Source organism: Chlorocebus sabaeus, chromosome X (genome assembly GCF_047675955.1).
Source record: "Chlorocebus sabaeus isolate Y175 chromosome X, mChlSab1.0.hap1, whole genome shotgun sequence".
In the NCBI taxonomy this organism is placed as follows: domain Eukaryota; kingdom Metazoa; phylum Chordata; class Mammalia; order Primates; family Cercopithecidae; genus Chlorocebus; species Chlorocebus sabaeus.
This window is the reverse complement of record NC_132933.1, coordinates 97,651,721-97,673,865: the sequence shown is the minus strand read 5'-3', so window position 1 is coordinate 97,673,865 and position 22,145 is coordinate 97,651,721. Positions and strand designations below refer to the sequence as shown.

Genomic DNA, 22,145 nt, shown 5'->3' with positions numbered 1-22,145 from the left:
CGTGCCCGGCTAATTTTTTGAATTTTAGGAGAGATGGGATTTCAACGTGTTGCCCAGGCTGTTCTCGAAATCCTGAGCTCAGACAATTTGTCTGCCTCGGTCTCCCAAAGTGTTAGGATTATAGGCGTGAGCCACTGGGCCTGGCGACAGATGGTGACTTCTTTCGTTCTTGCCAACTAGGATCCAGCCAATAGGTCCGCAGATCATTCCTCCCAGAAGTTGAAGGGGGAGTGAGCGTGAGGAGGGGCGGGTGGTCTTTGCGTGCATCAGGCGACTGGATCCATGGCCATATAGAGAAAAGGGTTGCGAAGTGGTCATCCTTCTACTAAAAGGCAGTGATGCTGCCATGGCCTTGTCGTCATGGGGAGACCAGACAAGGGAGGAAGGAGGGCCCTGGAGGGGAGGAGGGTCAGCTGAACGTGGAGTGAGTTGTGAAGAGGTACACTATTTGAGGTCTTTGAGTCCCTAGAGCATATGAATCCGCTCACAGAGGACGGATTTCAACCTCCTTAGTGGGGACCTGGGAAGGAGAGGAGGACTGGACGTGGCGGGACAAGGAGGGGCAACTCAGCCCACAGGATAAAGTCAGATCTCACTGCGCATGCTTCTTGGGTGGCCGCCTCAGTGCGCATGTTCACTAGACTTCTTCTGGTCGACCTCTTTGCAGCACGTTGCAAACGCTATGGAGCTGAGAGGTTGTGAGGGTTGCTTTCCTGCTGTCTGAACTCTTTCTCCCCTACTGAAATGTAGCGAGTGGGTCCGCAGGGCAGTCCTTCCGGGAGGTGAAGTGAGAATGAGTGTGAGGAGGAGCCAGTAAGCTTCTAAATGGGTCAGGCTGCGTGGTCCCTGACTCAGAGGTAGAAATGCCTAAAGGTCGTTGTCCTTCTCATGCGGCACCACAGCCATGGGCCTTCTGGTCTTGGCAGGGCCACAACTAGGGAGGAAGGAGGGCCACAGAGTGGAGGGGGGTCAGCGGAGATGGGGCAACTGCTGGGGTTGCTTTTGGAGGTATCAGAGTCCTGGAAGCATCTGGAACCCCCAACAGAGGACAGATTCCAGACTCCTAGGTGGGGAGTCTGGGTGGGTGGGAAGGAATGGGAAGGGACGAAGTGCGTGGCAAGGAAGGAGCCTAGAAACTAGGAATGCCGCGGGCTGGTGACCACAGCCCTGAGGTCTGTAGAGTGCCCGGCAGAGGTGGCCCGTGAGGAGCAGCCAGCGCTGTGTCGCAATTTCTGAACTCCACCATGGAGGTTTGAATGGGCGGGGCTCTGCATTCCAACAAAATTTGATTTTAGGGGGCAAATGGGCATAGCAAATGGGTGTGTGAGAAAAGCCGTTGTCACTCAAATTTTAATTCTCTAGCTGTATTTTCCTAAATGTCTCCATGATGAAGAGTTCAATTGTGACACCAAAAACCTTATCAGAAATTTCCTGCGTCTTTGCCAGGAGCCTTAAGACATTGCTGTGCTAGCTTGACCAACAAGTTGCTTTGCAAACATATGATTCAGAAGACATACACACACATTTGCCCCTGGGACTTACTTTCAAAGTTTTTCCAAATTAAAAAAAAATTACAAGTTAACATTTGTCCATAAAAGTGGCCAAATATAGCTATCCTCTCAAGTGCATTTTCCCAATCACCATATTCTGTTTGCATAGTGAAATATGAGGTACCAAGGAAGATCAACATATAGGCCTATACCAAGATGAAGTTTATGACCTTCTGAGCTGACTGTGCCTCTGCTTGTGAGTGCCTTAACATTCAATATTTTCTATTAGCAGAACGTTATTTTTGTGATAGTGTTGTTAAACTAGTATACGTACACTGGTAAAGGTCTTCTGTGCTGATACAAAAATGATCATGGCATCTCATGAAGGACAGACTAATGCAAGAGGATTATGTTCTGGTTTTGTCTGAATGGATGATCTTCTGTTCCCCGGTTTTTTGCCCATGACTTCCTTCTTGTGCTTATTGATAACTGATTGCACACATCTGTACCAAGATAGATTAAAATGGCTTCCAAAGCCCTTGAGGGTGACTGTCTTAGAGTAAACTCTCTGTGGGAAGAGTAACTTTATGAAACATTAAGAATATGAAATAGTGTTGGAGAAATGTCTTTAGACTTATGATCAGAAGTATCTATGTATTCTGTACACTTATATTATTGAGATGTATGCCAGTGTATTTGCACACACTCACTGCTCCTGGTCCCGGGAGCCCAGTCATGAAGAGTCTCAAGAAGAGGAACCACTAACTGAAAGTCAGGATCCTACACCTGGTCAGGAAAGAGAAGAAGATCAGGGTGCAGCTGAGATTCAAGGTGCTGGGAAGGGAAAAAAAGATGTCTGTGGGAAGGGGAGGAGGCCTATGTGTGCATCACGCATTATGCCATGACCAGTAAGGGGAGGAAAGAAAACATTAGGAAAGGATCGCAAACATTTGCTGAAATTTGGCTGTAAAAGTGAAGAGTATAGTTTGCCATCTTATGCAGTCTCTGGATATAATGAATCTTCTCTTTTTTCTTTGCGATCTACTTTGTATGCTTGCAAATACAGTCCTTGCTAAATTAGGACTTAGGTGACCACAGCCTTGAGTTCTGTAGAGCGCTTGGTAGAGGTGTCCAGTGAAGAGCACCCAGCACTGTGTTGCATCTTCTCAACTCCACCCTGGAGATTCGAATGGGAGGGGCTCTGCATTCCAACAAAACTTGAGTTTTGAAACCATCTGACGTAAGAAAATGTACATTATTTCACTAGTGTAATTTGATCTTCTTAGAATGTTGTATCATCTTCTCAGCTGTGGTGTCCACAGTGTTGTATGTACCCTTTAATAGCACGTAGAGTGCCAAGTCACCCTACCTTGTAACACCCTGAATAAAGCCCATTTGCATAGGGATGTTAGCCCCATTTTATAAATAAGAAAACTGAGGCTCATGGGTTGAGGTTTACCAAAGAACACTTGAGTCATGGAGACAGAATTCATATTTCGTTTCAAGATGATGATTCTTCCTATCATCTATGCTGTAAGAGAAAGTGACTGGTTTTGCTTAAGATGCATAATACTCAAATATGGCTGTACTGTAAGGTACTTCAGTATTGGCTCAGGACAAAACACGGCTCAGTGAAGCAGGATAGAAATTCCAGAAAAAAGCTCAATGAATGACAGCCACTGTTTCCTTTCATTGGTGTTTTTGACAGTATGTTTGGTAAAAGTTGGATAATTCAGGACACTGGCATATGAATAGCTATATTAGTATGATTTTGAGGGACTTCTAAAAGTTGTTTAAACACTTTTATAATTAAAAAACTTAAAGTGCCATAAGATTATCATGAAACAGAAATTGTTTCCTCAACAGGTAGCATTTTCAAGGTAAACACTGACAGAATTTGGGCCATGGATTATTTAGCAATTCACTGTTAAGGGGTTTCCAGAATATGGCTGTCCATAATGCTGGTTTGTTTGTTTATTTATTTATTTATTTATTTTAAATTATACTTTAAGTTTCTGGGATGTATGTGCAGAATGTGCAGGTTTGTTACAGAGGTATACACATGCCATGATGGTTTGCTGCACCCATCAACCTGTAATCTACATTGGGTATTTCTTCTAATATTCTCCCTCCCCTAGCACCCCCAGCCCCCAACAGGCCCTGGTGTGTGATGTTCCCCTCCCTGTGTCCATGTGTTCTCATTGTTCAACTCCCACTTATGAGTGAGAACATGCAGCATTTGGTTTTCTTTTCCTGTGTTAGTTTGCTGAGAATGATGGTTTCCAGCTTCATCCATGTTCCTGCAAAGGACATGAACTCATCCTTTTTTTTATGGCTGTGTAATATTCCATGGTGTATATGTGCCACATTTTCTTTATCCAGTCTATCATTGATGGGCATTTGGGTTGGTTCTGAGTCTTTGCTATCGTGAATAGTGCTGCAATAAACATATGTGTGCATGTTTCTTTATAGTAGAATGATTTATAATCCTTTGGGCATATACCCAGTTATTTATTTGCACTCAACTTCCTGTACTCTCACTGTGGGACAGTGATTTTGCTGTTGTTGTTGGTACTTTATTCTCATTGAGATTCATCTATGGAAAGTTACGTATAGGGCCTTTGGACCTAAGCATAACTTTAATTAATTTTAACCAGAAAATTTTCAAGTTACTTCAACAAGGGATGGGTGTCACGACTGTATGACTTGTCATAAGCCAGCCAATACATTGATGTAAACTTTCAGAAAATTACATTTAAGTTATGATTACAATGCTATTTATGTGGCAGATTTCAGATATCTTAGATAGTTGATACTTGCTATTCCTAATACACAATGGTAACATATGGAAAATGTAGGTGTAATGTGGTTTATCCTTAGATTGTCATTTAAAATAAGATTTCAGGCCAGGACCAGTGCCTCATGTATATAATCCCAAAACATTGGGAGGACAAGGCCAGCAGATTCTTGAGCCCAGGAGTTTGAGGCCAGCCAGGCAACACGGGGAAACCCCATCTCTACCAAAAAATACAAAAATTATACTTGGTGGTGGCATTCACCTGTAGGCTCAGCTACTCGTGAGGCTTAGACAGGAGGATCCGTTGAGCCCAGAAGGTTGGGCCTGCAGTGGGCCGAGGTGGTACCACTGCACTGCAGCCTGGACAGAGTGAGACCCTGCCTCAAAAAACAATTAAATACATAAAATAAGACTTCATAATACAAGAAAACGAAATTGTAACATTTTTGCATCACATTTATTATGACACTAGCCTACAGGTTTTTATTTCATAATCCTGAGGAAAAGAATATTATCATTTCCTTATTTATATTTTATGTTTGTCTGCTTCAGTTGATAATTTTTGCATTTTTAAGTGTCTGACCTGGAAGCTGATCTCCAAGAGCTGTCTCAGTCAAAGACTGGGAATGAATGCAGAGATGATCCTGATGTCAAGGAGAAGATTCTGCCAAAACTAGAGCATTTTAAAATGCCAGAAGCAGGTACATTATCCATTAAATGCAAAATTAGGTGCTTTATGTTTTCTACAAAATTATACTTTTGATAATAAAAAGAGAGAATATTAGTGCCCCTTTAAAAACAGAACTTAAATGCAGACTTTCTTTGAAAGGTAGTTCAGACCCTGAATGCCTGACTGCAAGACTTAAACACTATCAGATACAGAAACAAATTGGGTCAAAGCCATATTGAATCGTCAAATGTGAAAGCATTTTCTTCTGAGTGTAACCAACAGCTAACAATTTCTGATTAGTTTTTAATTTCTGCTTTTAAAAAATACATTGTAATATCATTTGTAATACAGTTTGTGTGAAATGTGCTGAGAACTGAAGAGGATTCTAGTACCAGCTCTACCATAATTTGTGAGATTCTTAATGAATCCCATAAATTCTACACCCACGTTTGCTCTTATTGAAAATAGTGAATTAACATCAGATTAAATTCCATTTCAGTGCTGATTTCTGCATGCTGTGGTTTTGTTGGATAGAATACACAGATACTCGACTTTCATGATTTGTTTATCATAATAATCAGCTTCAGTTCAATTATAATATCTGAGTTGAGACTTCATTGCTCCTAAGAAAATAAACAACCACTCTGTTTGATATTTGTTTCTCTATATGGAGACCTTAATGACTGTTCTTGGATTTTGTCAACTTCTGAATTCTGTAGCTCTTAGTGAAGCCTTGAATATCTGAATAATAGAATGGCAGGAGACAGGTTTCTGTGGCGCATGAAGTAGGGAGAATGCATGTAGGTCAGTGAGCATGCTCCTTGCCCTACTGTTAGTCTTCATGAGCTACTGTGTGTAATTAGATTGAAGACACATACAATAGAATCACCTCTAACTATATCATAGATTACATATTACAAATTTCTATCTTGAGATGTCAGTTAATAGGATCTAAAGTTTAAAGTCCGAGGGCACGCCCAAGATGGCCGTATACGAACAGCTCCAGCCTCCAGCTCCCAGCATGAGCGACACAGAAGACAGGTGATTTCTGCATTTTCAACTGAGGTACTGGGTTCATCTCATTGGGGCATGTCGGACAGTTGGTGCTGGTCCGTGGGTACAGCCCGACCAGCAAGAGCTGAAGCAAGGCGAGGCATCACCTCACCTGGGAAGCACAAGGGGGAAGGGAATTCCTTTTCCTAGCCAAAGGAAATTGAGACACACAACACCTGGAAAATCAGGTAACTCCCACTCTAATACTGTGCTTTACCAATGGTCTTAGCAAACGGCACACCAGGAAGATATATCCCACACCTGGCCCAGAGGGTGCCATGCCCACGGAGCCTCCCTCGTTGCTAGCACAGCAGTCTGAGATCTAACTGCAAGGCAGCAGCGAGGCTGAGGGAGGGGCACCTGGCATTGCTGAGGCTTAAGTAGGTAAACAAAGCCACTGAGAAACTCGAATTGGGTGGAGCCCACCACAGCTCAAGGATGTCTGCCTGCCTCTGTAGACTCCACCTCTGGGGACAGGGCATAGCTAAACAAAAAGCAGCAGAAACCTCGGCAGAGGAAAATATCCCTGTCTGACAGCTTTGAAGAGAGCAGTGGATCTCCCAGCATGGAGGTTGAGATCTGAGAACAGACAGACTGCCTGCTCAAGTGGGTCCCTGAACCCTGAGTAGCCTAACTGGGAGACATCCCCCACTAGGTGCAGACTGACACTTCACACCTCACAAGGCTGGGTACAACCCTGAGATGAAGCTTCCAGAGCAAGAATCAGACAGCAACACTCGCTGTTCAGCAGCATTCTATCTTCTGCAGCCTCCGCTGCTGATACCCAGGCAAACAGGGTCTGGAGTGGACCTCAAGCAAACTCCAACAGACCTACAGCTGAGGGGCCTGACTGTTAGAAGGAAAACTAACAAACAGAAAGGACACCCACACCAAAACCCCACCAGTACGTCACCATCATCAAAGACCAGAGGCAGATAAAACCACAAAGATGGGGGAAAAGCAGGGCAGAAAAGCTGGAAATTCAAAAAATCAGAGTGCATCTCCCCCTCCAAAGGAACGCAGCTCATCGCCAGCAATGAAGCAAAACTTGACGGAGAATGACATTGATGAGTCAAGAAAAGAAGGCTTCAGTAAATCAAACTTCTCAGAGCCAAAGGAGGAACTATGTAACCAGTGCAAAGAAACTAAAAACCTTGAAAAAAGATTTGACGAACGGCTAACTAGAATAACCAATGTAGAGAAGTCCTTAAAAGAACTGATAGAGATGAAAACCATAACACGAGAACTATGTGACAAATGCACAAGCTTCAGTAACCGAGTTGATCAACTGGAAGAAAGAGTATCAGCGATTGAAGATCAAATGAATGAAATGAAGCTAGAAGATAAGTGTAGAGAAAAAAGAGTAGGGGGGCGGAGCAAGATGGCCGAATAGGAACAGCTCCAGTCTCCAACTCCCAGCGGAGCCACACAGAAGACCGGTGATTTCTGCATTTTCAACTGAGGTACTGGGTTAATCTCACTAGGCAGTGCCGGACAATCGGTGCCGGTCAGCTGCTGCAGCCCGACCAGCTAGAGCTGAAGCAGGGCGAGGCATTGCCTCACCTGGGAAGCGCAAGGGGAAAGGGAATCCCTTTTCCTAGCCAGGGGAACTGAGACATACAACACCTGGAAAATCGGGTAACTCCCACCCCAATACTGCGCTTTAAGCAAACAGGCACACCAGGAGATTATATCCCACGCCTGGCCAGGAGGGTCCCACGCCCACGGAGCCTCCCTCATTGCTAGCACAGCAGTTTGCGATCTCGTGGCAAGGCAGCAGTGAGGCTGGGGGAGGGGCCATTGCTGAGGCTTAAGTAGGTAAACAAAGCCCTGGGAAGCTGGAACTGGGTGGAGCTCACAGCAGCTCAAGGAAACCTGCCTGTCTCTGTAGACTCCACCTCTGGGGACAGGGCACAGTAAAAAAAAGCAGCAGAAACCTCTGCAAACGCAAACGACTTTGTCTGACAGCTTTGAAGAGAGCAGTGGATCTCCCAACACGGAGGTTGAGATCTGAGAAGGGACAGACTGCCTGCTCAAGTGGGTCTCTGACCCCTGAGTAGCCTAACTGGGAGACATCCCCCACTAGGGGCAGTCTGACACCCCACACCTCACAGGGTGGAGTACACCCCTGAGAGGAAGCCTCCAAAGCAAGAATCAGACAGGTACACTCGCGGTTCAGCAATATTCTATCTTCTGCAGCCTCTGCTGCTGACACCCAGGCAAACAGGGTCTGGAGTGGACCTCAAGCAATCTCCAACAGACCTACAGCTGAGGATCCTGACTGTTAGAAGGAAAACTATCAAACAGGAAGGACACCTACACCAAAACCCCATCAGTACGTCACCATCATCATCAAAGTCCAGAGGCAGATAAAACCACAAAGATGGGGAAAAAGCAGGGCAGAAAAGCTGGAAATTGAAAAAATAAGAGCGCATCTCCCCCGGCAAAGGAGCGCAGCTCATTGCCAGCAACGGATCAAAGCTTGACGGAGAATGACTTTGACGAGATGAGAGAAGAAGGCTTCAGTCCATCAAACTTCTCAGAGCTAAAGGAGGAATTACATACCCAGCGCAAAGAAACAAAAAATCTTGAAAAAAAAGTGGAAGAATTGATGGCCAGAGTAATTAATGCAGAGAAGGTCATAAACGAAATGAAAGAGATGAAAACCATGACACGAGAAATACGTGACAAATGCACAAGCTTCAGTAACTGACTCGATCAACTGGAAGAAAGAGTATCAGCGATTGAGGATCAAATGAAAGAAATGAAGCGAGAAGAGAAACCAAAAGAAAAAACAAGAAAAAGAAATGAACAAAGCCTACAAGAAGTATGGGATTATGTAAAAAGACCTAATCTACGTCTGATTGGGGTGCCTGAAAGTGAGGGGGAAAATGGAACCAAGTAGGAAAACACTCTTCAGGATATCATCCAGGAGAACTTCCCCAACCTAGTAGGGCAGGCCAACATTCAAATTCAGGATATACAGAGAACGCCACAAAGATACTCCTCGAGAAGAGCAACTCCAAGACATATAATTGCCAGATTCACCAAAGTTGAAATGAAGGAAAAAATCTTAAGGGCAGCCAGAGAGAAAGGTCGGGTTACCCACAAAGGGAAGCCCATCAGACTAACAACAGATCTCTGGGCAGAAACTCTACAAGCCAGAAGAGAGTGGGGGCCAATATTCAACATTCTTAAAGAAAAGATTTTTCAACCCAGAATTTCATATCCAGCCAAACTAAGTTTCATAAGTGAAGGAGAAATAAAATCCTTTACAGATAAGCAAATGCTTAGAGATTTTGTCACCACTAGGCCTGCCTTACAAGAGACCCTGAAGGAAGCACTAAACATGGAAAGGAACAACCGGTACCAGCCATTGCAAAAACATGCCAAAATGTAAAGACCATCGAGGCTATGAAGAAACTGCATCAACTAATGAGCAAAATAACCAGTTAATATCATAATGGCAGGATCAAGTTCACACATAACAATATTAACCTTAAATGTAAATGGACTAAATGCTCCAATTAAAAGACACAGACTGGCAAACTGGATAAAGAGTCAAGACCCATCAGTCTGCTGTATTCAGGAGACCCATCTCACATGCAGAGACATACATAGACTCAAAATAAAGGGATGGAGGAAGATCTACCAAGCAAATGGAGAACAAAAAAAAGCAGGGGTTGCAATACTAGTCTCTGATAAAGCAGACTTTAAACCATCAAAGATCAAAAGAGACAAAGAAGGCCATTACATAATGGTAAAGGGATCAATTCAACAGGAAGAGCTAACTATCCTAAATATATATGCACCCAATACAGGAGCACCCAGATTCATAAAGCAAGTCCTTAGAGACTTACAAAGAGACTTAGACTCCCATACAATAATCATGGGAGACTTCAACACTCCACTGTCAACATTAGACAGATCAACGAGACAGAAAGTTAACAAGGATATCCAGGAATTGAACTCATCTCTGCAGCAAGCAGACCTAATAGACATCTATAGAATTCTCCACCCCAAATCAACAGAATATACATTCTTCTCAGCACCACATCGCACTTATTCCAAAATTGACCACATAATTGGAAGTAAAACACTCCTCAGCAAATGTACAAGAACAGATATTATAACAAACTGTCTCTCAGACCACAGTGCAATCAAACTAGAACTCAGAACTAAGAAACTCACTCAAAACTGCTCAACTACATGGAAACTGAACAACCTGCTCCTGAATGACTACTGGGTACATAACGAAATGAAGGCAGAAATAAAGATGTTCTTTGAAACCAATGAGAACAAAGATACAACATACCAGAATCTCTGGGACACATTTAAAGCAGTGTGTAGAGGGAAATTTATAGCACTAAATGCCCACAAGAGAAAGCTGGAAAGATCTAAAATTGACACTCTAACATCACAATTAAAAGAACTAGAGAAGCAAGAGCAAACACATCCGAAAGCTAGCAGAAGGCAAGAAATAACTAAGATCAGAGCAGAACTGAAGGAGACAGAGACACAAAAAACCCTCCAAAAAATCAATGAATCCAGGAGTTGGTTTTTTGAAAAGATCAACAAAATTGACAGACCACTAGCGAGACTAATAAAGAAGAAAAGAGAGAAGAATCAAATAGATGCAATAAAAAATGATAAAGGGGATATCACCACCGACCCCACAGAAATACAAACTACCATCAGAGAGTACTATAAACACCTCTACCGAAATAAACCAGAAAATCTAGAAGAAATGGATAATTTCCTGGACACTTACACTCCTCCAAGACAAAACCAGGAAGAAGTTGAATCCCTGAATAGACCAATAGCAGGCTCTGAATTTGAGGCAATAATTAATAGCCTACCAACCAAAAAAAGTCCAGGACCAGATGGATTCACAGCTGAATTCTACCAGAGGTACAAGGAGGATCTGGTACCATTCCTTCTGAAACTATTCCAATCAATAGAGAAAGAGGGAATCCTCCCTAACTCATTTTATGAGGCCAACATCATCCTGATACCAAAGCCTGGCAGAGACACAACAAAAAAAGAGAATTTTAGACCAATATCCCTGATGAACATCGATGCAAAAATCCTCAGTAAAGTACTGGCAAACTGGATTCAGCAGCACATCAAAAAGCTTATCCACCATGATCAAGTGGGCTTCATCCCTGGGATGCAAGGCTGGTTCAACATTCGCAAATCAATAAACATAATCCAGCATATAAACAGAACCAAAGACAAGAACCACATCATTATCTCAATAGATGCAGAAAAGGCTTTTGACAAAATTCAACAGCCCTTCATGCTAAAAACTCTCAATAAATTCGGTATTGATAGAACGTACCTCAAAATAATAAGAGCTATTTATGACAAACCCACAGCCAATATCATACGGAATGGGCAAAAACTGGAAAAATTCCCTTTGAAAACTGGCACAAGACAGGGATGCCCTCTCTCACCACTCCTAGTCAACATAGTGTTGGAAGTTCTGGCTAGGGCAATCAGGCAAAGGAAAGAAATCAAGGGTATTCAGTTAGGAAAAGAAGAAGTCAGATTGTCCCTATTTGCAGATGACATGATTGTATATTTAGAAAACCCCATTGTCTCAGCCCAAAATCTCCTTAAGCTGATAAGCAACTTCAGCAAAGTCTCACGATACAAAATTAATGTGCAAAAATCACAAGCATTCTTATACACCAGTAACAGACAAACAGAGAGCCAAATCATGAATGAACTTCCATTCACAATTGCTTCAAAGAGAATAAAATACCTAGGAATCCAACTTACAAGGGATGTAAAGGACCTCTTCAAGGAGAACTACAAATCACTGCTCAGTGAAATAAAAGAGGACACAAACAAATGGAAGAACATACCATGCTCATGGATAGGGAGACTCAATATCGTGAAAATGGCCATACTGTCCAAGGTTAGTTATAGATTCAATGCTATCCCCATCAAGCTACCAATGACTTTCTTCACAGAATTGGAAAAAACTGCTTTAAAGTTCATATGGAACCAAAAAAGAGCCCGCATCTCCAAGATAATCCTAAGTCAAAAGAACAAAGCTGGAGGCATCACGCTACCTGACTTCAAAATATACTACAAGGCTACAGTAACCAAAACAGCATGGTACTGGTACCAAAACAGAGATATAGATCAATGGAACAGAACAGAGTCCTCAGAAATAATACCACACATCTACAGCCATCTGATCTTTGACAAACCTGAGAGAAACAAGAAATGGGGAAAGGATTCCCTATTTAATAAATGGTGCTGGGAAAATTGGCTAGCCATATGTAGAAAGCTGAAACTGGATCCTTTCCTTACTCCTTATACGAAAATTAATTCAAGATGGATTAGAGACTTAAATGTTAGACCTAATACCATAAAAACCCTAGAAGAAAACCTAGGTAGTACCATTCAGGACATAGGCATGGGCAAAGACTTCATGTCTAAAACACCAAAAGCAACGGCACCAAAAGCCAAAATTGACAAATGGGATCTAATTAAACTAAAGAGCTTCTGCACAGCAAAAGAAACTACGATCAGAGTGAACAGGCAACCTACAGAATGGGAGAAAATTTTTGCCATCTACTCATCTGACAGAGGGCTAATATCCAGAACCTACAAAGAACTCAAAAAAATTTACAAGAAAAAAACAAACAATCCCATCAAAAAGTGGGCAAAGGATATGAACAGACATTTCTCAAAAGAAGACATTCATACAGCCAACAGACACATGAAAAAATGCTCATCATCACTGGCCATCAGAGAAATGCAAATCAAAACCACAATGAGATACCATCTCACACCAGTTAGAATGGCGATCATTAAAAAGTCAGGAAACAACAGGTGCTGGAGAGGATGTGGAGAAATAGGAACACTTTTACACTGTTGGTGGGATTGTAAACTAGTTCAACCATTATGGAAAACAGTATGGCGATTCCTCAAGGATCTAGAACTAGATGTACCATATGACCCAGCCATCCCATTACTGGGTATATACCCAAAGGATTATAAATCATGCTGCTATAAAGACACATGCACACGTATGTTTAATGTGGCACTATTCACAATAGCAAAGACTTGGAATCAACCCAAATGTCCATCAGTGACAGACTGGATTAAGAAAATGTGGCACATATACACCATGGAATACTATGCAGCCATAAAAAAGGATGAGTTTGTGTCCTTTGTAGGGACATGGATGCAGCTGGAAACCATCATTCTTAGCAAACTATCACAAGAACAGAAAACCAAGCACTGCATGTTCTCACTCACAGGTGGGAACTAAACAATGAGATCACTTGGATTCGGGAAAGGAAACATCACACACAGGGGCCTATCATGGGGAGGGGGTTGGGGGGAGGGATTGCATTGGGAGTTATACCTGATGTAAATGACGAATTGATGGGTGCTGACAAGTTGATGGGTGCAGCACACCAACATGGCACAAGTATACATATGTAACAAACCTGCACACTATGCACATGTACCGTAGAACTTAAAGTATAATAATAATAATAAAAAAATATTCTTAATATGCCTGGAAGTCTACCTTCAAAGTTTATTTAGAGGCTAGCTGGATGTAAGCTAAAGGGACACCTTCAGGGTTCTGATTTTAGTTAATCAACACTGTAGTTGTATAACTCTAGTGTCATCTAAATAAAAATCTGCTGAGTAACGTCCCCTAATTTTATATTTATATTATAGGTGAAGGGCAACTATAGGTTTAAACCAAGACAAATGAGGACTGAAACCAAGAATATTGTTCTTATGCTGGAAATTTGACTGCTGAACGTTCTCTTAATAAAGTTTTACAGTTTTCTGCAAAGACTTCTTATACTTTTTTGTTAAATTTATTTCTAGATTTTTAATACTCTTGAGAATTGCATCTTTTATGAAAGTTTAAATCCTGTGTTTGAGATGGTATATAGAGAGAACATGTTGGTACATTGATTTTCTATCCTGCAACCTTTCTAACTATGCTTATTAATTCCAAAAGTTTACCTCTATATCCTTTTGGATTTTTAACATACACAATTGTATAATCTTTTAATAATAACAGGGGTTTTTTTTTGCCATTTTTAACATTATTCCTTTTATTTACTTTTCTCATTCATGGTAGTGGACAGAATTTCCCAGTATAATTTGAATGCAGTTGGTGGTTGTAGACATTCTTGTCTTGTTTCTAATCAGAAACAGATCATTTTCCACATTTCACCATAATGGTTAGTGTACTTTTCTTATAGGTGCAACTTATCAGAGTAAAGAAGTTCTATTCCTGGTTTACTAAGAGTAGTTATCTTCAGTATATGTCGAATTTTATCAAACACTTGTAGTGCATCTATTCAGATGATCATAGGTTTTTTTTTTTTTTTTTTTTTTTTTTTTTGACAGAGTCTTACTCTGTCACCCAGGCTGGAGTACAGTGGTACAATTTCAGCTCACTGCAACCTCTGCCTCCTGGGTTCAAGCAATTCTTCTGCCTCAGCCTCCCAAGTAACTGGGATTATAGGTGCCCGCCACTGTGCCCAGCTGACTTTTGTATTTTTAGTAGAGATGGGGTTTCACCATCTTGGCCAGGCTGGTCTCGAACTCCTGACCTCATGATCCATCCGCCTCGGCCTCCCAAAGTACTGGGATTACAGGCATGAGCCACGGCGCCCAGCTGGATTTTTTCTTTATTAATTGGTTTATGTGGTGAATTACATTGATAAGTTTCTACATTAGATCTCTGAGCCCCCATTTTCATCTTAACATCTAAAAAACAGTTCTTCAACAAAGGACTTCATTCAGAGTGCACAGTGCTTAGGGAATGGCAGGGGATTATATTGGTCAATTATTTCTACCTCGACAGAGGTTTAAGTATATTTCTTTGATCCAAAAATATTTAAAATCTATGGTCCAAATAAAAAATGAGCCTAAATTTAGAGGTATCGCAATTTGCCACAAAATATGTGAGAGGTCCATAGGCTGAGGCAAAGATTCTTGAGTCATATCTATACTCTCTCTTTTTGGCCAAGGCGTGAAACAGCTGTGGGTTTCTGTCCTGGTTCTGAAACATCCTGGCTGGAAAACATACTTAATTTGGATCTGCTTCCATATTTCTAAAATAGAAATTGTAATGTGTATACTAAATTACTGCTATTATGAATAAGTGAGCAAACATATATGGCTAGGTATTACAGTATAAATAGATTTGGTTCATTAGTTAGATTACATTTTTTCATTAAAATTTTCTTTTTTACATTTTTTTTAACCTTTACAATTACACTTCTAGCAAACAATATTGCTTTTGAATTTCAAGTAGGGGATATTAAGTTAACTTTTTTGATGGATTTGAGTTCAACTGATTTGAATTTTCATTTTCTTTTTTTTCCTTATTGCCTTTTTCTTTTTTAAATTGAATATATTCATTGAATGATGTAGTTGGCATCAGACATGGCATCAATTCTAAAGCTGATTTGCAAGTTACCCATACCTGACAAAATCTGCCACAAATATTGCTGTGTGCTGAAAACTCTGTCCCTTGAGGTGTGTGATGCCAAGGAAAGTAAGTCAATATTCTGGTTATGCAACACCATACAACTCAGTACCAGAGTCTGTCAAGTGGTCAAGCTGTTCCTAAGCAGCACTGCAGTGTCAAACAGACTCAAGTATCACTACTGGTATTATTAGATTGGCTTGTCACACTTACATCGATTTAACTTGTAAGGTGACAATGAGCTTGATGGATCCAAACATTTTATTAACTTACAGAGAAAGAAAAAGCAAGATCAAATTGTGTTAGCTCCCTGTGTCCCTAGTGCTACAGCATGACACTGAATCAGACGTGCTCAGTGACAGAGAGCCTAGGTGGTAGGTCTCTTTGCCTGTGATGAGCCCATAGCCATACCCTATGATAGTAGGCAGTTTTGTAGCCCACAACTGTACCCTAATTTGGGGCAAGAAGGAACATCCTGTGCCCAACTGAAACTAGGGAGATGGAAGCGTAATGGCCTTGTGTCAGGCTCCTGCAATATAGGGAGGTAGGTGAGAAACTGCCTAATTGCAGCCACTTACTGTGCTGCTTTGCTTTCCTTGTGCCCCTAATTTGGGGCAAGAAGGAACATCCTGTGCCCAACTGAAACTAGGGAGATGGAAGCGTAATGGCCTTGTGTCAGGCTCCTGCAATATAGGGAGGTAGGTGAGAAACTGCCTAATTGCAGCCACTTACTGTGCTGCTTTGCTTTCCTTGTGCCAAGAGGAACCACTGGGTGTTCTGCCAAGACTCAGCTCAGACTGCAGTTAAGCTTGTATACCAGGGCCTATGTGGCAAGATGCAGAGTTTCCAGGGCACCATAGCAGAGTCGTTCCCCTACAGGGTTTGGCACAAAACAAAAGGCTGTATGTGTGGGACCTTCAAACATAACATCCACAATAATGACTCCAAAGTGAGGGAGATGCTTTCCATTGCTAGGGTCATTATGATAGACATGCACTAATGCCTGCCATATTAAGGAAGTATTTGGGATGCTGGAATTGAAAAGTACTTGCCATGAGGGATACCACACTCTAATTGGAGAAAGTCACATAAATAGAAAAGCAGTTGAAGAGTAAGAGGAACACAGGCAAGGGGCCCATCAAACAACAACAAAACAATGAATACCATAGCCTAGAATCAAGAGTCAAAGGGAAAAGAGTGAGTATGAGAGTAAAATCACTAGATTGGACTTCCCATATCCATTGATTACTGGGTTTACATTCTTGATTATTTTTGCCATAAGGTTGAGTGACATTTATGCCTTACACTTATAAATACTAAAATAACCAGATAGGCAGTCTTGATTCAAAAAAATATTCACTGATAGACTGATCTGTTTTTCAGCCCCTTTGTATATGGGAAGATCAGTGAATTGGCCAATACAGCCCTTAGCTGAGGGAAAATCTGACCAGGATGTCCAAGATTTGTTATGAATATAAAAGTAGGAAATGCGACAGTACTAACCACTTTCAGACAAAGTATGGGATGAAGGCCACAAAGCCCTGTGTAAGAGAACAGAAGTTTGGAAAGATAGTTCCTGTGATTTGTCATTTGCAATGTATTATTCACAGTAAGCAAATTGCTGGTTTAATAATGGCATATTTGGTTAAGTGAGTAGCATATATTACAAACATGCAGACAAACCAAAACTTGTCTGATAACCTGGGAATCAGGCTCTTGGCATTGGTCTAGAAAGATGCTAAGGACATAGGAATGTTTCATGCAGGATAAGAGTTCTTAGAGCTCAGAGTCTAATGAATAGACAGTCATTCAGAAGATTGTGACAATACAAATGTAAAACAAGCAATGACAGGGATGAGCCAGGGGATGCTCAGAACACAGAAGCAGGCCATGTAAACCCGAGTGGTTGGGAGGAGCTTCTGCCAGGGGATGATGTGTATGCTCTAGGTAGTTTCACTGTAAATAACTTTTAATCTCTGTTTGTTATTCCCTTTTTCATAAAAAATATAAATCTCTCCACTTAATCATCTCTATTTTATAGATGAAGTAACTGAGGATCAGAGAAGGTAAGTATCTTATTCAAGTTCAAATCTTTAGCCAGTGGAACAGCTAGTTTTCAGTCCTTTCAGTTCATGTGCACATTTTATTATATTAGGTTGGTGCAAAAGTAACTGCAGTTTTTGCTATTAAAAGTAATGAAAAATAATGGCAAAAACTGCAGTTACTTTTGCACCAATCTAAATAATCTTTTTGTTCTTAATAGTGTTTTATGTTTTAATTAACATTCACATGCTATGTATAGTTTGCTTTGCTTGTCCCATAAATTATTTTTCTTGAATTCGTTTGCAGTTGTAGAACTTTATTGCCAAGCAGGTGAAATATTTTTCAAAGTGGACTGTGCCACTTTGCATTCCCACTAGCAGTAAATGAGGGCTATAGTTGTTCCATGCCATCATGAACACTTGGTATAGTCAATTGTTTGAATTCTGGTCATTCTAATAGTTGTGTAGTGGTATATACTCCTGCTTTTAATTTGCATTGTAATATGTTGAACACATTTTCAGGTGTTCATTTGTCATGTATTCTCTGCTCAAATGCGTTGGACATATTTTATTGGGTTGGATGTCTTGTGTGTGTGTGTGTGTGTGTGTGTGTGAGAGAGAGAGAGAGAGTGTGTGTGTGTTTTAAGGGTTTACTATTTATATTTATTCTTGGTATTATGAAAGTGTACAGTGAAACACCTTTGTCTGAGACTCTTCACTTGTGCTGGATAATCATGCCCTTCTTTGTTTAGGGGCATTTCTTTGCTTTTTAAAAAATTTTGGAGATGGAGTCTCTCTCTGTGGCCCAGGCTGGAGTGCAGTGGCATGATCTCGACTCACTGCAACTTCTGCCTCCTGGGTTCAAGCAATTCTCTGCCTCAGTCTCCCGAGTAGCTGGGATTATAGGCACCCACCACCATGCCCGGCTAATTTTTGTATTTTTAGTAGAGACAGGGTTTCACCATCTTGGCCAGGCTGTCTCGAACTCCTGACCTCATGATCCACCTGCCTCGGCCTCCCAAAGTGCTGGGATTACAGGCGTGAGCCACCGCACCCAGCCTTCTTTGCATTATTTCTCTGATAATTTCTTTTGCCTCTTTCTCTTTTCTCAGTATCCAGAGATTTTCTTAATCTAAATCTATATCACCTTTTTTAAAACTTTTAAAATTGTTTCACTTCCGTCTTTCATTGAATGCTTTTTTATTTGCTACCTAATTTCTAAGAGACTTTAAAACTACTTTTTCTTAATTGATAACTGAAATATAAGTATACAGCTTAACCAATTGAGCTCTCCTGTTGATACTAAAGTGAAGGCAACTTCCTAAAACATATTGGATACTCATTTTTTTCCTCTACTGTGGAAGGATGTACACAGCACTGGAGTTGTAGGAGTTGTATGTTGCCCATAGACTTGCAAGCACTGCTACCCCCGACCCCCGCCGCCACCAACTTTGACAACAACCTAAATTTTTTTTGGAAAAGGATAAAAGATAACCCATGGGGAGTAGGGATTCTTAAGTTGTACTGACTTTGGTTGGAGTGCTTTGAGTGAACTAAGTTCAATTTGGGGCACGCTGAAACTTGGGGAAAACTGATTTCTGCTGTTCTCTCCAAGTTATCTGATGACTGTCTTTGATTCAGAAATTTGGGTATGGAAGCACTCAAAGGGAAGACAGAAAACTTGGGCAATGAGTGAAGATGGATAGATTATTGTTTTCTCCACAGAGAAAGATAAACCCATAAAGTCTGGTCTGTTTGTTCTCAAGTCTACCCATTAAAGGTGATTGAAAATGTTTTTCTGTTGCTCAAGCTTTGGATCATAGACTTTTGTGAGGAACTGTGTGGCTGGGTCAGAAGCCATACTGAAGATGGATGCCAACCTCCATCAGCCAGGGATCCTTGAGGTCTAAGAGATATTTATTTCAGCTGCTAAGATCATCTTCTCTGGGTGAGGAAAGTAATTATACAAATTAGTCTATGACATAGGGAAACAAAACCTCAGGAGGACCAGAGATTACCAGATGTGTCTGTTGGGCAACGCGAGGCTAAGAATCCAGTGATGAGGCAGCAGCCCCTCCACGTTGCTTGGTACCAGACAGCTCAGGTCGATCAGAGTCATAGGCACCTAAAATTCCAAGATTCAAGGATAAGAATTTACTTCAGTTGTGTGTAAGGGGGACTCCTCCTTCACAAAATGTCTGCTTTGGTGGTACTGGTAACAGCCATTGCTTAATTTTCCACTGCTGCTTTTTTCACTTAATTCAACAGTTCTTAAGCCAAACCTTTACCAGTGACTCCTCAGCTTTGAATACTGAAGGCTGTTCCTCCAGGGTAACTCAATTGAGGTATGTTGTCTTCCGAACATACCATCCAACACTCTTAGTTATTCCAGAATAAAGATTGTGTGGTTCCAAGCATACCGTGGATTTGCTGGCATGAGATGCTTTGATGTACAATAGTTCAATCAGCTGGGTCACATCTGAATTACTTTGTAGGGCCTCAGTTTACTATATGACATTATTTTTAGTATTGAGGCATAATTCAATTACAGAAAAATTCACTCTTTCGTTCTACAGTTTGAGTTTTGACAAATGCATGCAGTATATAAGTCCTACCACAATCAAGCTATAGAATAGTTCTATGATTCCAAAATTTTGTCTTCTGCCCTTTTTAAGTCAACCTCTTCCTCTGTCTCTATCCACTGGCAGCCACTGATCTGTTTTCCAACACTATAGCTTGGCCTTTTGTAGAATCATATAAATAAAATTATAGAGTATTTAATTTTTCACACCTGGCTTCTTTTACATTTCTTTTACTTTTCGCTATCCAGCATGAGATTCATTCATGCTGTCTATCAGTACTTTGTTCCCCTTTATTGATGAGTAGTATTTCTCTGTATGGATTTAACACTATTTGATTAAAGGACAAATTGAAGGACACTTTATTTGTTTTCCTTTCTTGGAGATAAAACCACTGCAAAGATCCATAACGTGGTTTGAATATTTGTCTCCTCCAAATCTCATGTTGAAATGTGATTCCCAGTATTGGAGATGGGCTATGATGGGAGGTGATTGGATCATGGAGGCAGATCCCTCCTGAATTGTTTAGCGCCATCCCCTTGGTGATAAGTGAGTTCTTGTTCAGTTCACATGAGATATGATTGTTTAAAAGTCTGGGACCTCTTCCCACTCACTCTACTGATGCCTCTCACCATGTGTTATGCCTGCTCCCTCTTTGCCTTCTGCAATGATTGTAAGCTTCCTGACACCTCCCCTGGAAGCAGATGTGGGCACCAGGCTTTCTGTATAGCCTGCAGAACCATGGGCCAATTAAACCTCCTTCCTTTATAAATTACCCAGCCTCAGGCATTTCTTTATAGCAATGTAAAAATGGCCTAACACAGAAAATTGGGGAGGAGTGGGGCATTGCCATAAAGATAACTGAAAATGTAGAAGTGGCTTTGGAACTGGGTAATGAGTAGAGGTCGGAAGTGTTTGTAGGTCTCAGAAGAAGACAGGAGGACAAGGGAACATTCAGAACTTCTTAAATATTTGTTAAGTGGTTGTAACCAAAATGCTGATGGAAATATGCACAGTGAAGGCCAGGCTGATAATGCCTTAGATGAAAATGAGGACGTTATTGAGAAGTGGATCAAAGGTCACCCTTGTTACACCCTAGCAAAAAACTTGGCTGCATTGTGTCTATGCTATAGGGATTTGTGGAAGTTTGAACTTAAAAGTGATGACTTAAGGTATCTGGTGGAAGAAATTTCTAAGCAGCCAAGTGTTCAATATGTGGCCTGACTGCTGCTCACAACATATGATCAGATACAAAAGCAAATAAATGACTTAAAGTTGGAACTTATATTTAAAAGGGAAATAGAACATAAAACTTTGGAAAATTTACAGCCTGGCCATGTAGTAGAAGAGGAAAGACCATTTTTCAGGAGAGAATATAAACAGACTGTGGAGCAGCCACTTGATAGAGAGGTTAACATAGTAAAAGGGAGCCAAGTGCTAATGTCCAAGACAATGGTAAAACGCCTTGAAGGCATTTCAGAGATCTTGGAGACAGTGCCTGCCATCACAGGCCCAGAGACTTAGAAGGAAAGAATGATTTGTTGGCCAGGCCCCAGGTCCTGCTGCCCTGTGCAGCTTCAGCACACTGCTTCCTACATCTTGGCTGCTCCAGCTCCAGCTTCAGTGAAAAGGGCCTCAGATACTGCTCAGGCCACTGTTTTGGAGAGCACAAAGTGCCATAACCCTTGGTGGTTTCCATGTGGTGTTAAGTCTGTGGGTACACAGGGTGCAAGACTGAAGGAAGCTTGGCAGCTTCCCTCTAAATTTCAGAGGATGTACAAGAAAGTCTGGCTGCCTGGACAGAAGCCTGCCACAGAAACAGAGCCCTCACAGAAATCTACTAGGGTAGTGCAGAGGAGAAATGTGGGGTTAGAGTCCTCCCCTCACAGAGTCCCCACCAGAGCACTGCCTAGTGGAGTTCTGTAAAGGAGACTGCCACCCTCCAGACCCCAGAATGGTAGAGCGACCAGCAGCTTGCATGCTGAGCCTGGAAAAGCTGCGGGCACTCAGCTCCAACCCATTAACATAGC

General features: G+C 41.4%; 2 protein-coding genes across 2 annotated transcripts in view; both read left to right on the top strand.

The window, feature by feature from the left end:
- Positions 1–13,843, top strand: part of LOC140710771 (putative G antigen family E member 3) — a 99,355-nt gene extending 85,512 nt beyond the window's left edge. Inside the window, exon 5 of the mRNA XM_073013202.1 lies at positions 13,721–13,843. Coding sequence (XP_072869303.1) covers positions 13,721–13,737 — 17 coding nt within the window. The 3' untranslated portion in view covers positions 13,738–13,843. The remainder of the gene's footprint in view (positions 1–13,720) is intronic.
- On the top strand, positions 1,666–5,196 carry LOC119622589 (X antigen family member 3-like). The gene is given in 4 exon segments (XM_037994894.1): positions 1,666–1,746; positions 2,219–2,321; positions 4,863–4,988; positions 5,117–5,196. Coding segments are annotated over 4 exon segments (390 nt in total).
- Positions 13,844–22,145: the final 8,302 nt, after the last annotated feature.